This window comes from Pristiophorus japonicus, chromosome 17 (assembly GCF_044704955.1).
Source record: "Pristiophorus japonicus isolate sPriJap1 chromosome 17, sPriJap1.hap1, whole genome shotgun sequence".
Lineage (NCBI taxonomy): Eukaryota > Metazoa > Chordata > Chondrichthyes > Pristiophoridae > Pristiophorus > Pristiophorus japonicus.
This window is the reverse complement of record NC_091993.1, coordinates 31,149,911-31,163,551: the sequence shown is the minus strand read 5'-3', so window position 1 is coordinate 31,163,551 and position 13,641 is coordinate 31,149,911. Positions and strand designations below refer to the sequence as shown.

The 13,641-nt window shown below is 45.2% G+C and overlaps 1 protein-coding gene across 2 annotated transcripts in view; it reads right to left on the bottom strand.

Annotated features, from left to right (window-relative positions):
* Positions 1-13,641, bottom strand: part of spg11 (SPG11 vesicle trafficking associated, spatacsin) — a 190,024-nt gene that overhangs the window by 176,068 nt on the left and 315 nt on the right. For both annotated transcript variants that reach the window (XM_070858561.1, XM_070858562.1), the window contains exons 2-3: positions 2,711-2,895; positions 545-772 (exon numbers count right to left, since the gene is read on the bottom strand). In XM_070858561.1, the coding sequence (XP_070714662.1) occupies positions 545-772; positions 2,711-2,895 (413 nt within the window). The remainder of the gene's footprint in view (positions 1-544; positions 773-2,710; positions 2,896-13,641) is intronic.

Sequence of the window (13,641 nt, the reverse complement as noted above, 5' to 3'; positions counted from 1 at the left end):
CGGAGATGAGGAGAAACTTCTTCACTTGGAGAGTTGTTAACCTATAGAATTCCCTGCCGCAGAGTTGTTGATGCCAGTTCATTGGATATATTCAAGAGGGAGTTAGATATGGCCCTCACAGCTAAGGGGATCAAGGGGTATGGAGAGAAAGCAGGAAAGGGGTACTGAGGGAATGATCAGCCATGATCTTATTGAATGGTGGTGCAGGCTCGAAGGGCTGAATGGCCTACTCCTGCACCTATTTTCTATGTTTCTCTGTTTCTTTAAAGATTGCCCTATTATATTTTGACAAGCTTCACCATCGAACCCTAACTGTGCTTGCGACGACAATCAGTGTATTATACCATATGGCATGGTAAACAATGATAGCTCCCTGGCCAGCAATCCGTTTATTGCTGCAAGGTTGCTCCTTCTCTGCTATGAATGAGTACTTGTGTCTCATATAATGAAGGTGAAAGCAAAGTATGGTCATGGTAACGATGCAGTGCTTTGTGTTAAATTGTTCAATACCAACATTTGATTTTTTTTTTAAATAAAAGGATACATATCCAGCCTGCTCTGTCCAATAAGAAAAGCATTTCTTGGCAAATCTGGCCATCTGTTATTCTCTCCGGAGCGTCGGGAGGCAGGCAAAGTTTAAAGCCACCTAAAACATCTGCCTCTGAAGTGCCCTCCAACCAAGACAGGTGAAGCAGCATGCAATTATCCAGCAGTATGCAAGATCTGCTGCTTCCAAATGACAGAATCTTCACGGTAAAATGCGACGGCAGACCTGGAAACCAAAAACAATTTGCTTTTGAGCTATCTAAATGCAAAAGAATCAAGAGTTTTCCTACACATTTCAGTGCTGAATCTACATGCGTGTGTGTTTTGACACAGTCACTGTGACTGTACACAGGAACAAAACTGATTATAAAATGGACCATTAACCCAGAAAAGGCTACATTATTTTTACACTCCTTTTGTTAGCCAGGTATATTTGTAAAACTGTTCCCACAGATTTATAAGAGAAGACATGTCTGTGATTTTGATTTCCTGCAATCAAGCCCAATGAAATGAATAACCGATGACAATAAAACATTTAAGAGAATAAAATCTCAATGCACAAAACCCTTTGCTATTTTCTCCAATGATGAGTGGTCCTGTTAAATCAATAAAACGTTTAAATGATTTGCTGTGCTGCACTGCAATCTGTATATTGTAATGAAGCAAATACCATAAATACACTTATCTATTACATCTGAGACCATTTTTACAATACTGTCACAGCATTGCAGTTTGCATTGCACTGTTGGCTTCCTGCTACTTGCATCTGATACAACAGTTAAAATGGATAAAAGAGTAGAACTGTTAATGATCTGTTAAGTGAATAACATTAATTGGTAAAGTACAATCATGGAATGATACAGAACAAAAAGAGACCATTCGACCCATCGTGCCTGTGTCGGCTTTTTGAAACAGCTATCCAATTAGTCCCACTACCCCCTGCTCGTTTCCTCATAACCCTGCAAATTTTTTCCCCCTTCAAAGTATTTATCCAATTTCGTTTTGAAAGTAACTATTGAACCTGCTTCCACCAATTGGCTGTGTGGGTGACAGCGAGGAGGAACGCTCCAGACTGCAGGAAGATATCAATGGACTGGTCAGTTGGGCAGAAAAGTGGCAAATGGAACTCAATCCAGAGATGTGCAAGGTAATGCATTTGGGGAGGTGCAACAAGGCAAGGGAGGATACGGAGAGGTGTGGAGGAACAGAGCGACCTTGGAGTGTATGTCCACAGATCCTTAAAAGGTAGTAGGACAAGTCGATAAGGTAGTTAAAAAGGCATACTGAATGCTTTCCTTTATTAGCCGAGGTATAGAATATAATAGTAGGGAAGTTATGCTAGAACTGTATACAACACTAGTTAGGCCACAGCTAGAGTACTGCGTGTAGTTCTGGTCACCACATTACAGAAAAGATGTGATTTCACTAGAGAGGGTACAGAGGAGATTTACGAGGATGTTGCCAGGACTGGAGAATTTTAGCTATGAGGAAAGATTGGATAGGCTGGGGTTGTTTTCTTTGAACCAGAGGAGGCCGAGGGGAGATTTAACTGAGGTGTATAGAATAATGAGGGGCCTAGATAGAGTGGATAGGAAGGACCTATTGCCCTTAGCAGAGGGGTCATTAACCAGGGGGCATAGATTTAAAGTAGTTGGTAGAAGGGTTAGAGGGGAGATGAGGAAACAAAATTTCACCCAGAGAGTGGTGGGGGTCTGGAACTCACTGTCTGAAAGGGTGGCAGAGACAGAAACTCTCACCACATTTTAAAAGTACTTGGATGTGTACTTGAAGTGCCGTAACCTGCAGGGCTACGGACCGAGAGCTGAAAGGTGGGATTAGACTGGGTAGCTCTTTCTCGACCGGCAGACACAATGGGCCGAATGGATTCCTTCTGTGTCATAATCTTTCTATGATTCTATTCTATGAACCTTTCAAGCAGTCTATTCCAGATCACAACTCGCTGCGTAAGAAATGTTTTCCCTCATTTCCCTCCGATTCTTTTGCCAACAATCTTACATCTGTGTCCTCTGGTTCCCGACCCTTCTGCCTCGGGAAACATTATTCATTTAACAGTTTTCCCTCGGTATTACATTATGCTGCTGTGGACCAACATGCCATTTTGATCAGCATGGAGTTCTTTAACAAGTGCAGTGCCAACACTCACTCAGGTTTTTGTGTTCAGCCAGCTTCTTCAGTGCCTCTTCATTACAACTGTGAGTGTTGGTGATGTCACAGATACCATCCTGGACACGGAGCTCGTAGATTCCCAGATCATTGCGGCTATTGAGAGCGAGAAGCCTCTCCCTCGCAGGCGAAGTCTGCAAAGTCTCCGTTGTTTCCCAAACAAAGCTGCCAAAAAAAAAAAGGTCAAAGACAGAAAATACATTTAGCTTGAGTGGGGTAGGAAAGATAAAGAAAGGTATAAGAGTTCCCAACACTTATCCCGCCTGTGGTTACTGGAGCCAGCCGTTTATACCGGGCAACTGATGACAGGGTGAGAGATGAAGTAGGGGTGGGAGGAGGCTCATGTGGCGTGTAAACACCGGCATGGACCAGTTGGGTTGAATGGACAGAATCTGTGCTGTACGTTCTATGTAACTAGAATGAAAGAAAGACTTGCTATTTATATAGCGCCTTTCACGTCCACCGGATGTCTCAAAGTGTTTTACAGTCAATGAAGTACTTTTTGGAGTGTAGTCACTGTTATAATATGGGAAGCGCGGCAGCCAATTTGCGCACGATTACCTTACAACTACAGCCATGCATAGTCAACCTCTCCAAATACAATACGATTTGAAGCACTGTGTGAAGAGAACTAAAGTGGAAGGAAGGAACGCTAAAGCTCGGCATGATCAGGTTCTGTAGATCTAGATTTTGGTTATATTTGATTAATTCTTTTAGCACCAAGTCCCTTCAAGAATGTGATGTATTAATAATCAGGATAAACAGCCACTCCCTCCACCACCGGCGCACCGTGGCTGCAGTGTGCACGGTCTACAGGATGTACTGCAGCAACTCGCTTCTTCGGCAGCACCTCCTAAACCCGCGACCTCCACCACCTGGAAGGACAAGGGCAGCAGATGCATGGGAACACCATCACCTCCACGTTCCTCTCCCAAGTCTCACACAACAGCCTGACTTGGACATCTGTCGCAGTTGCTTTATCGTCGCTGGGTCACAATCCCGGAACTCCCTCCCCAACAGCACTGTGGGAGCACCTTCACCACACGGACTGCAGCGGTTCAAGGCGGCAGCTCACCACCACCTTCTCAAGCGGCAATTAGGGTCGGGCAATAAATGCCAGTCTTGCCAAGGATGCCTGCAATCCGAAAATTAAATGTGCTTCGAAAACAGATCAAGAAGGAAAGTTTCCTTAGTTTGCAAATGCTTTTATATTCACATTGTCAAGTTACTTCACAAATAGCAAGTGTAGTAAGTCTTTCCAAGAGTCACTGGGATGGGATTATAAAAATAAAGTATATAAAAAGAGAGAACAATAGGCCTGCATTTACTTATCTCACATGATGCCACGGGGGCTATTAGATAAACGTAGTTAGAGATTAAATCTGGATGCTGAGACTGGAAACACCTTATCGTCTTAGATTGAAAAATATATGCTGCAATCTGCCTCATCTCTTTCCCCAGGAGGCTCTGCAGAGTGACCTCTCGCTAATCGACTTCACAGAAGATTAAAGCCAGCCTAATTTACTGCTGGTGTGTGTGCTTGTAATACATATGCAGCTCACATTTTTAGAAGTGCGGGTGATAGACATGTACCAGCTTTTCTCAACGATTATTGCAGATGTTCAGTGCACATTGCCGATAAAAAAAATTATCCAACACAGTTGTCACTCCGTCCTGCTTTACCAGAGCATGGTTAACGTAGGTTGTGTCTTCTGTCACCCAACTTCAGCTCGCGTTTACAGTAACTCAGCCCGTCGTGCCCGCGCCAGCTCTTTTAAAGAGAAGTCCCACTCGCCTGCTCTTTCCCCATAGCCCTGTAAATGTTTCCATTTCAAGTATATATCCAATTTCCTTTCAGCAGGGCATTCCACAACTCGCGGCATATAAAACACTCTCATCTCCCCTCTGGTTCTTTTGCCAGACAACGTGGACCATTTCCCATACCACGGGAGCCTCTGAACAAGAGCAGACATTGATGCGGAGATTCAACACCGCCTCCAGTGCACCAGTGGAGCCTTCGGCCGCATGAGGAAAAGAGTGTTCGAAGACCAAGCACTCTAATCTACCACCAAGCTCATGGTCGACAGGGCTGTAGTAATACCTGCCCTCCTGTAGGGATCAGAGGCATGGACCATGTATAGAAGGCACCTCAAGTCGCTGGAGATACACCACCAACGATGTCTCCGCAAGATCCTGCAAATCCCCTGGGAGGACAGGCGTACCAACATCAGTGTCCTCGTCCAGGCTAACTTCCCCAGCATTGAAGCACTGACCACACACGATCAGCTTCACTGGGCAGGCCACATAGTTCACATGCCAGACACAAGACTTCCAAAACAAGTGCTCTATGCGGAGCTCCTTCACGGCAAACGAGCCAAAGGTGGGCAGAGGAAACGTTACAAGGACACCCTCAAAGCCTCCCTGATAAAGCGACATCACCACTGACACCTGGGAGTCACTAGCCAAAGACCGCCCTAAGTGAAGAAAGTGCATCCGGGAGGGCGTTGAGCTCTTCGAGTCTCAATGCCAAGAGCGTGGAGAGGTCAGGCGCAGGCAGCGGAAGGAGCGTGCGGCAAACCAGTCCCACCTTCCCTTACCCTCAACAACTGTCTGTCCCACTTGTGACAGAGCCTGTGGCTCTCGTATTGGACTGTTCAGTCACCAAAGAACTCACTTCAGGAGTGGAAGCAAGTCTTCCTCGACTCCGAGGGACTATGATGATGGTTCTTTTGCCAATTATCTTAAATCTGTGTCCTTTGGTTACTGACCATCCTGCCAGTGGAAACCATTTTTCCTGATCTACCTAATCAAAACCCCTCAGAATTTTGAGTTCCTCTATTAAATCTCCTTTTAGCCTTCTCTGCTCTGTGGAGAACCACCCCAGCAGTCTCTCCACATAACTGAAATCCCTCTTCCACTGGTACCATTCTGGTCAATCTCCTCCGCACCCTCTCCAAGGTCATCATGTGGGGCAGTTAGCATTTTGTCTAGGTGAGCGGCATAGGTGTGTACCACATGAGGCCACACTCAAAGCTTGAATCCATTCATTTGCATATACCTCAAATTGCTAATATTAACAGATCTTTGGTGTTCTGATTTAGAATTATGCACCAAATGAGGCAGCAGCACAAAGCACAGCCCTTCCCCGAGCCTTCAGGTCCACAAGATTCAAACCGGGCAAATCAAAAAATAAACACAGATAGGACGCAGTTGTCTGGGCTTCGAGGGCCAGATTACCCGGAGGAGGGGAGGGGGGGGGTGGAGGGGCACGTAGCCCTCAGGCTGCAGTTTGAACACTGAATACCCCCATGGCATTTCCTTTCATTGCAGCATGATGCGCAAGTCGAATTGCTTAGCGACCGGCCCGTAAGCAGTTTTAAATAATCTCAGCAGCCGAAATCAACTGTAACAAGGACATGGCCTCCCGATTCTGACCCAACAGTTGCTGCATGCACAGTAATCCTGGAACTAGGACGAGGATACACCAACATTTCAAGCCGACTAACTCTTCAGGGAATGGTGGTTAGTTACTCAATCAACAACTTGCATTTAGATAACCCCTTTTAACGTTGTAAAATGTCACAGGAGCATAAGCAGACCCAGAAAATTGACACTGAGCCAAAGAAGGAGACATGAGGACAGGTGGTAGGTTTGAAGCAGCACCTTAAAGGAGAGAGAAGTGGAGAGGTGAAGAGCTTTGGGATGGGAAGCCCAGAACTAAGGGCCCAGGTGGCTTAAGGCAAAGCCGCCAATGGTGGGCGAAGGAGGTTGGGGATGCACAAGAGGCCTTTGGATAATCCTTCATCTAAACCGTTGTATACAAAGGACAGACTTCCAACCAATAACCCTATCTGGAACAAAGTTGCATGGAAGTAAATGAAGCTTTCTTGAGATTGGTCCGTACAGCAATTTTGAATCGGTACAGACTGTTGGGAGTGCAACAGATGCATTATCTGGTCATTATCTCATTGCTGCCAGTGGGAGCTTGCTGTGCGCAACTTGGCTGCTGCATTTCCTACATTACAACAGTGACTACACTCCAAAACAGTGCTTCATTGGCTGCAAAACGCTTTGGGACGTCCATGAAAGGCGCTACATAAATGCAAGTTTTTCTTTCTTTCGCATTCATGGTATAAATCTGGAGACCTGGATTAAGAGTCACTTGTAATTCTTGCTACTTTCGTGGTTGCCATTCCTCCAAACCAGGTCTGGAGAGATGAAAAAACACCTGCAAAGGGAAAACTCAAGCCACGGAGGTGTGTGGGGGACCTGACCCATCCACCTCCATGGCACGAACCTGGTATTGCAGTACTTCCAGGAACGGTGCAGTGGCTTTAGGCCTTTTGGCTAAGAGCATTGGCGCAGAGTAATCCTTGAATGGGCCCAAGGTGACCTCTGGCGTTTGTGATTTGACAAAGAATTGGAACGATTGGCTACGAATTTCACAAAAAAAAAGACACATCTAAACGAGCGCATGCCAAAATATTGGTGCAATTTACTGCTTCGATGATAACTGTATTATGGTAAATATTTAGAAGTATTATTTCATCACTGTTTGGGGTACTTTTTTTAAAAAAATGAGAATAAAAGTTTGTCACAATAAGCTACCTCTCTCACTTCTCACCCTGTGTCTCTGATGCTACAAGAGTTAATCCACTCAGTTTTCCTATCCTGTTTCTGCCAAGCTCTTAATAGAATATCCTACCTTTCCTCTTCCCCAAGTCGTTACTGGATTGAAATCAAGATTTATAAGAACATAACATAAGAATTAGGAGCAGTAGGCCGTTCAGCCCCTCGAGCCTGCTCTGCCATTCGACAAGATCATGGCTGATCTTCAGCCTCAACTCCACTTTCCTGCACTATCCCTATATCCCTCAATTCCCTTAATATCCAAAAGTCTATCGATCTCGGTCTTGAATACACTCAACGACTGAGCCTCCACAGCCATCTGGGGTAGACAATTCCAAAGATTCACCACCCTTGGTGAGTGTAAAAACTTCTCCTCATCTCAGTCCTAAATGGCCGACCCCTTATTCCGAGACTGTAACCACTGGTTCTAGACTCCCCAGCCAGGGGGAAACATCTACCCTGTCAAATCTTGAAAGAATTTGCCATACAAACTCCTACTCTGACTCGATTTTACCCAAACCTCAAACCGTGGAGCTCTTCACCTCCCTCGGCGTTCCCACGGTGTGAATACTTGTAAAACCCAAGCTTCGCATTGCCTGATCACAACAACTGGCCCTTAAATAATAGGTAATTAAACCTCCCAAAGCACTTCAAAAGAGGAGCAAAAACAACCAGGTGCAGAGCAGTAATGGGAGAAAGGATTAGGGATTGTGACCGAATGCATGAGCAAAGTGGTAAGTATCAATGATGAAGATTTTGAAGGCAGAGAGGCAACAAGAGGAAGTGGTTTTAACTGGGAATCCAGCTTTGTCTAATTGCATTTCTGATTAGTAAATTACAATGAACAGAGGCAGTAGCTGAGCATGTGAGCTCGTTAACACTTGCACATTGTATGCCTGTCGGACTTTTGCTGGTAAAACGGCAAGAAGAAAACAATTTGTATTTATATAGTGCCTTTAACGTAGTAAAATGTCCCAAGGCGCTTCACAGGAGTATTATAAAGACAGAAATTTGACACCGAGCCACACAAGAGGAAATTAGGGCAGGTGACCAAAAGCTTGGTCAGAGGTCGGTTTTATGGAGCGTCTTAAAAAACATAAGAAATAGGAACAGGAGGAGGCCATCTGGCCCCTCGAGACTGCTCCGCCATTCAATAAAATCTGATCTTGGCCTCAACTCCACTTCGCTGCCCTCTCCCCATAACCCTTGACTCATTTATTCTTTAAAAATCTGTCTATCTCCACCTGAAATATATATATTCAATGACCCAGCTATCATAGTTATCTGTGGTAGAGAATTCCAAAGATTCATAGGTGTTATATATGTGGACTTATATTTACTCTGTACAGCTACCAGAGGGCTCAGCCCCTGGAATCCCAAGGGATCCCATAATCCCTTGGGAGCACAGGTATTTAAGGAGGCTTCACAGGTTGGAGAGGCACTCTGGAGACCTGCAATAAAAGACTACGGTCATACATTACTTTGAGCTCACAGCATTCAGTCTGACTCTTTCTCCATACACAACACATAGGAACATAAGAAATAGAAGCAGGAGTAGGCCATTTGACCCCTTGGGCCTGCTCCGCCATTTAATATCGTGGCTGATCTGATCATGGACTCAGTTCCATTTCTCTGCCCGCTCCCATTAACCCTTTATTCTCTTATGGCTCAAAAATCTGTCTATCTCCACCTTAAATATATTCAATGACCCAGCCTCCACAGCTCTCTGGGGCAGAGAATTCCATAGATTTACAACCCTCAGAAAAATTCCTCCTCATCTCAGTTTTAAATGGGCGGCCTCTTATTCTGATACTATGTCCCCTAGTTTTAGTTTCCCAAGTGGAAATATCCTCTCTCTGTCCACCTCGTCGAGCCCCCCTCATTATCGTATATGTTTCGATAAGATAACCTCTCATTCTTCGGAACTCCAATGAGTACAGGCCCAACCTACTCAACCTGTTGGTCAACCCCCTCATCTCCAGAATCAACCTAGTGAACCTTCTCTGAACAGCCTCCAATGCAAGTATATCCTTCCTTAAATACAGAGACCAAAACTGTACGCAGTTTCTTAGGGTGTCCCTCGTATCGAGGATGACTTGCTTCCACACCAAAAAGGATGAGTTAGCAGGTGTTTCGATGAAGGACCTGATATTCCAGGTGACGAACTACATGTTGAAGGGTGGAAGATGCCTGGGCGTGGATTTTTTTTTTTTTTTTTAAGTGTGGTGGCCGTTGCACACCAACCACCACACTGGCTTGACAGAGCGAGGTGTTGGTCCAGTGGCAAGGATTAACCAAGACGACTGGAGACCTGCTCTGCTGCACGGACCTAGTGCGCACACATATTACAGTGTGGGCTGAAATAATTGAGTGAAATACAATGTCCTTTTATTGAGTAGTAATGATTTGTCCACAAGGTCAAATTAACAAATTTAAAGGATGGTAATTTACAGCCTCGGAATTCAAGGATTCAAATTATTGCTCATCATCAGTTGGGGAAAGAGTGCTCGAGAGTGAAGCATCTGGCAATCTGGGTCTCACACACACAGGTTTGCCAAGTTTAAATAGCATGGGCCTCTAGTTGCTCTACGCTGCCCCGCTAATCGACTGTAACCCTCAATTTATACAAGTGCTTTCAAGAGAATGCTGGAGAGGAAAAAGGTGGTTCTCCATCGCATTATACACACAGAAAAATCATGTACGGTTAAAGGGTGCTCTGTAATGTTGTCAAATAATTCTCTCCTCTGCAGGATTAAGTCTGGCTTTGATTCTCAGAACAAAAAAAAAATCACATACAATTCTTGGAATGTGATGAAACCAAAATTTCATACGAGGGAGATCTGATTGAAATGGAATACAGAATAAAATAAATGCATGGAAATTAGTGAGTAATGGAATATTCGCTGTTTTAAAAATAAATTGTGAAACCAAGATGAAGGTGCAAGATGAAGATGAAAGAAATCAGTAAGCATTACTCCAGGTGTGGCCTCACCAATACCCTGTACAGTTGTAGCAGGAGTTCTCTGCTTTTATACTCTATCTCCTATCTCCCCTCTCCCCTCTCCCCTCTCCCCTCTCCCCTCTCCCCTCTCCCCTCTCCCCTCTCCCCCTGCAATAAAAGCCAACATTCCATTTGCCTTCCTCATCACTTGCTGTACCTGCATACTAACTTTTTGTTTTATGCACAAGGACCCCCAGGTTCCTCTGTACTGCAGCACTTTGCAATTTTTTTTCCATTTAAATTATAATTTGCTTTTCTATTATTTCTGCCAAAGTGGATAACCTCACATTTTCCCACATTATACTCCATCTGCCAAACTTTTGCCCACTTAGCCTGTCTATATCACTTTGCAGATTTTTTGTGTCCTCCTCACAATGTGCTTTCTCACCCATCTTTGTATCAGCAAACTTGGCATCCTCTCTGCATCTACCCTGTCAAGCCCCCTCAGAATCTTATATGTTTAAATAAGATCACCTCTCAGTATTCTAAACTCCAATGAGTATAGGCCCAACCTTTCTTCATATGACAACACCGTCATCTCAGGAATCAAAAGGAGGAAAGAAAGTTAAGAGGCAGAGAGGTTTAAAGAAAGACTTGGACTTATACAGCGCCTTTCACGACCACCAGATGTCTCAAAGCACTTTACAGCCAATGAAGTACTTTTCAAGTGTAGTCACTGTTGTAATGTAGGAAATGCGGCAGCCAATTTGCACACAGCAAGCTCCCACAAACAGCTATGTGATAATGACCAGATAATCTGCTTTTTTGTTATGTTGATTGAGGGATAAATATTGGCCAGGATACCTAGGGGGAACTCCCCTGCTCTTCTTCGAAATAGTGCCGTGGGATCTTTTACGTCCACCTGAGAGAGCAGACGGGGCCTCGGTTTAACATCTCATCCGAAAAACTGCACCTCCGACAGTGCAGTATTATAGGAAGGACATGATTGCACTAGAGAAGATGCAGAAGAGATTTACTAGGATGCTGCCTGGAATGGAGAATCTTAGTTATGAGGACAGATTGGATATGCTGGGTTTGTTCTCATTGGAACCGAGGAGGTTGAGAGGAGACCTCATTGAGGTGTACAAAATATTGAGGGGCCTGGACATAGTGGATAGTAAAGGTCTACTTCCATTGGTGGAGGGGGCTATTACAAGGGAGCATAGTTTTAAGGTGGTTGGTGGAAGGTTTAGAGGGGATTTGAGGGGGGGCTTCTTTACGCAGAGGGTTGTGGGGATCTGGAACTCACTGCCTGGAAGAGTGGTGGATGCAGAAACCCTCACCACTTTTAAGAGATGGTTGGATGAGCACTTAAAGTGCCGTAACCTGCAAGGTTACGGACATAGAGCTGGTAATTGGGATTAGACTAGATGATCTTTTGTTGGACGGCACAGATATAATGGCAAGTACTGCAGGGAATAGAATACGGCCAGGGTGATCTCCTGGACTAGTTTCGATCAACTGGACAGGTTGGAGAGGAATTTTCCCAGATTTCTTCTCCCTAAATTGGCCTGGGTTTTAATCTGTTTTTTGCCTCTACCAGGAGATCACATGGCTCCAGTTGGGGTGAAGTGTAGATGTTTTTAGTATAAGGACTGTTGCAGTGGATGGGGTGGACTGGTTGGGCTGGGTGCTCTTTGCCTTTCCGTCATTGTTCATGGGTTTGTATGTAACCTTTAGGGCTGCTGACGAAGGGCCATGCGGCTCTTTGTCGGCCGGCCCAGACACGATGGAGCGCAATGGCCTCCTTCTGCGCTGTAAATTTCTACGTTTTCTCAGTCGTTTACGAAGGGTAGAATGTGGGAGGCCGACCAGGTGCGCGTTGGAATATTCAAGTCTAGAGGAAATAAAGGCATCGATGATGGCTTCAGCAGCGGGTGAGCTGAGGGCAGGGCGGAGACAGGCAATGTTAGGGAGGTGGAAATAGGCGGTCTTAGTTAAGCTACAGATATGTGGTCGGAAGCTCATTTCGGGGTCAAAAATGACACCAAGGTTACTAACAGTCTGGTTCAGCCAGAACCACAACCTTCTGACCAGAAAATTTCTCTCACTCTCTCAGGCAGTCCCTTGGAGTGGAGGATGACTTGCTTCCACACTAATGAGTTCTCAGGTGACTGATGAGACCAATACCAGATCTATAGTCTCTGTCACAGGTGGGGCAGACAGTGGTTGAAGGGTCGGGTGGGTGGGGTGCTTGGGTTGTCATGCGTTCCTTCCGCTGTTGTCCATATTAACATAAGAAATGGGAGCAGGAGTCGGCCATTTGGCTCCTCGAGCCTGCTCCACCATTCAATATCATGGCTGATCTGATCATGGACTCAACGCCACTTTCCCTCCAGTTTCCCATAACCTTTTATTCCCTTATGGCTCAAAAATCTGTCAATCTCCACGTTAAATATATTCAATGACCCAACCTCCACAGCACTCTGGGACAGAGAATTCCATAGATTTACAACCCTCAAAGAAATTCCTCCTCATCTCAATTTTAAATGGGCAGCTCCTTAGTCTGAGACTATGTCCCCTAATGAAGAAAGACTGGATCGACTAAACATAGAAAATAGGTGCTGGAGTAGGCCATTCAATATCATTCCCTCAGTACCTCTTTCCTACTTTCTCTCCAAACCCCTTGATCACCTTAGCCATAAGGGCCATATCTAACACCCTCTTGAATATATCCAATGAAGTGGCATCAACAACTCTCTGCGGCAGGGAATTCCACAGGTTAACGACTAGGCTTATATTATTAACTGGAATTTAGAAGAATGAGAGGGGATCTCATAGAAGCATATAAAATTCTGATGGGATTGGACAGGTTAGATGCAGGAAGAATGTCCCCGATGTCAGGTAAGTTCAGAACCAGAGGTCACAGTCCAAGGATAAAGGGTAAGGCATCTAGGACTGAGATGAGGAGAAACGTTCTCACTCAAAATTGTGAACTTGTGGCATTCTCTACCAAAGAAAGTTGTTGAGTCCAGTTCGTTAGATATATTCAAAAGGAAGTTAGATGTGGCCCTTATGTCTAAAGGGGTATGGAGAGAAGGCAGGAGTGGGGTACTGAGGTTGCATGATCAGCCATAATCATATTGAATGGTGGTGCAGGCGCGAAGGGCCGACTGGCCTACTCCTATTTTCTATGTTTCTAATGAGGGTCCTGGCGAGTGTGTTACCCACTGAGCCAATGCTATAAAGTTGTTGTTGTCCCTCCTAGTTCCGGAATACAACTCCCAGAATGCCCCGCGGGGTGGTGAGCGCGAGCCCCGGCCGTCCGCCCGCCTCCACTC